The sequence below is a fragment of the Antennarius striatus genome, chromosome 9 (genome assembly GCF_040054535.1).
Source record: "Antennarius striatus isolate MH-2024 chromosome 9, ASM4005453v1, whole genome shotgun sequence".
In the NCBI taxonomy this organism is placed as follows: Eukaryota; Metazoa; Chordata; class Actinopteri; order Lophiiformes; family Antennariidae; genus Antennarius; species Antennarius striatus.
Window position 1 is genome coordinate 24,632,501 of NC_090784.1, and position 2,500 is coordinate 24,635,000.

Genomic DNA, 2,500 nt, shown 5'->3' on the forward strand with positions numbered 1-2,500 from the left:
CAGCAGCTGCTGGGACACTCTTGCTAAACGATCGCGCCTGAAAGAAAACCAATGACAGCGGTTAGAGCGGTCCAGTCTGGGGGGGGGTAACTTCCTGGACTCGGTTCTGTCCTCAGAGCCCCCGTTAGCTAAAAAGTAGCTTGTTGACACCAGTGTAGGATTTGTGTGTGTCAGGACCAGCATGTTTCACTGTGTGAACCTGGAGCATTTCACTGTGAACCTGAACTGTTTCACTGCGTGAACCTGGACTGTTTCACTGCGTGAACCTGGACTGTTTCACTGCGTGAACCTGGACTGTTTCACTGCGGGAACCTCGAGTGTTTCACTGCGTGAACCTGGACTGTTTCACTGTGAACCTGAACTGTTTCACTGCGTGAACCTGGACTGTTTCACTGTGTGAACCTGGAGTGTTTCACTGCGGGAACCTCGAGTGTTTCACTGTGTGAACCTGGAGCATTTCACTGTGAACCTGAACTGTTTCACTGCGTGAACCTGGACTGTTTCACTGCGGGAACCTCGAGTGTTTCACTGCGTGAACCTGGACTGTTTCACTGCGTGAACCTGGACTGTTTCACTGTGTGAACCTGGAGCATTTCACTGTGAACCTGAACTGTTTCACTGTGTGAACCTGGACTGTTTCACTGTGTGAACCTGGAGCATTTCACTGTGAACCTGAACTGTTTCACTGTGGGAACCTGGACTGTTTCACTGCGTGAACCTGGACCGTTTCACTGCGTGGACCGGGACCTACGTGCTGCAGGTGGACGTAAGCCTGGCTGGCGATGTCGTACGTCACGTCCCGGATGTTCTGGTCCCGTCTGCTGCGGATGAAGTCCTCCTGAGACACGCCATGCTGGACCGGAACCAGAACACGTGACACAGAAACACGGGTTCAGCCCAGGGGCTCTACGGGGCGGTGCTAGCAGTGACCTCAGGTGTGTTCAGCTGGTTCAGCAGTGAGGTGGGCGTGTCTCACCAGCATGCAGATGTCCATGGGCAGGTAGACCTTACGTCGGCTGCTGTGATAGGGCGTGGCCCTCAAACATGTGACGATTCCGTGAGCTTTACCGATGTGACTCGCTGCGTGGTCGGCGTGCACGTCCTTCACACCTGGGGGGAAACAGATCACCAATGACATCCCCTGTTCCTCCCCCCCCCCCCGGCCTCACCTAATGCCCCGCCCCCTGCACCTCACCTAATGCCCCACCCCCTGTGGCCTCACCTAGACACTCCAGCAACAGGTAGACGAGGGAGGACTGAGTGTTCTCTGCATACGCCTCCAGCTCCTGCAGGTTCCTGTAGGCGCGGTCGTCCAGGTCCTTCTCCTGGACAGACAGAACGTTTCTAGAGGTGGTTGTTGGTTCTAACCCTGGAGGACCTGCTGGTGAGCTTCTTACTCTCTCTCCGATGGTCCTCAGCAGCCACCTCTTGGTCAGCGAATGTGTCCTCACCGCCTGCAAACATCATCCAGACGCTAATGTTAGCAGACAGAAGCAATATTAGCTCTCTGCTGCTAACCGCGGTAGCGCTCTGCAGCTCGCGTTCACACTGACCCTCCACAGCTCCGCACTGATTGGCTGGTTGGGGGGGTCGTCTCTGAAGATGTCCTCTATGGCTGTCTTCCAGAACTGCATCCGCATCAAACCAATGGTCTTCTGGGAAATGGAGTCTTTCACCTGGAGGACAAACAAACAGAAAACTGTTGACATGCTGGTCGGACATGCACCGGAATCCCAGGAGTAGCAGGACCCCTCCCATCCGGCCTGGTAGTCCAAATACCTGCCTGTGCCAGCTCCACATTGAAGGCCCTCAGCGCCAGGGAGGAGCGCCGCGCCTCCTTTGGGAGGAGCAGGGAGGACAGGAAGCCGTCATAGTCTCTGGACCTGTGGAGGACACGGAGGACAGCCTGGGGCTAACGTTAGCCTAGCACAGGTGAACGTGGGAACCAGGACCAGAAGCACCGCCTTCACGCGTGAGATTTAAAATCAGTCTGAGATTTAGCTTCATATGATACCTGTTCATTTACGCTCATTTATATTTGTTTGTTTACATTGATGTTCATCTGTTTATGTTCATTTATGGAACAGAATGCCTTTAATGTCTTAAAACTCAAATTACAACCCAATGATGTTCATGTACATTCGTTTATATTCAGTTACATTCACTGATAATCATTTATAGTCATATTCACATCAGGATAACTCCTGGATGCTAACCTGGATGCTAACCTGGATGCTAACCTGGATGCTAACCTGGATGCTAACCTGGATGCTAACCAGCCATGCAAACACACAGGAGCTGTTAGCTAGCTCGTGCTAACCCACCTGACCAGCGTCAGACAGTACTGTTGGTGGGCTCGTGAGTCGGCCCTCGCGCCGGTTGCCGCCCCCTGGACGCGGACACCGGGGGGGGAGACCCTCCTTCGTAGGCCGGGGAACAGCGAGGCCCTCCCGGCCAGCAGCCCCTGCTTCGCCCCGGCGCCAGCAGCCATGTTCCCCTT

At 54.4% G+C, this 2,500-nt stretch overlaps 2 protein-coding genes across 3 annotated transcripts in view; one reads left to right on the forward strand and one right to left on the reverse strand.

Annotated features, from left to right (window-relative positions):
* Nucleotides 1–2,500, reverse strand: part of ndufaf6 (NADH:ubiquinone oxidoreductase complex assembly factor 6) — a 3,334-nt gene that overhangs the window by 780 nt on the left and 54 nt on the right. Inside the window, exons 1-8 of one of the 2 annotated variants that reach the window (XM_068323926.1) lie at nt 2,325–2,500; nt 1,784–1,883; nt 1,554–1,676; nt 1,398–1,454; nt 1,223–1,325; nt 977–1,110; nt 752–853; nt 1–37 (exon numbers count right to left, since the gene is read on the reverse strand). The exon at nt 1–37 is cut by the window's left edge and continues 20 nt beyond it; the exon at nt 2,325–2,500 is cut by the window's right edge and continues 46 nt beyond it. In XM_068323926.1, the coding sequence (XP_068180027.1) occupies nt 1–37; nt 752–853; nt 977–1,110; nt 1,223–1,325; nt 1,398–1,454; nt 1,554–1,676; nt 1,784–1,883; nt 2,325–2,491 (823 nt within the window). In that variant the 5' untranslated portion in view covers nt 2,492–2,500. Of the gene's footprint in view, nt 38–533; nt 562–695; nt 854–976; nt 1,111–1,222; nt 1,326–1,397; nt 1,455–1,553; nt 1,677–1,783; nt 1,884–2,324 lie in introns of those variants that run through there. The other variant, XM_068323927.1, reaches the window with a different exon arrangement.
* nagpa (N-acetylglucosamine-1-phosphodiester alpha-N-acetylglucosaminidase) overlaps nt 2,498–2,500 on the forward strand; it is a 10,098-nt gene continuing 10,095 nt past the window's right edge. The window contains exon 1 of the mRNA XM_068323924.1: nt 2,498–2,500. This exon is cut by the window's right edge and continues 105 nt beyond it. The gene's annotated coding sequence lies outside the window, so the exon portion shown is untranslated.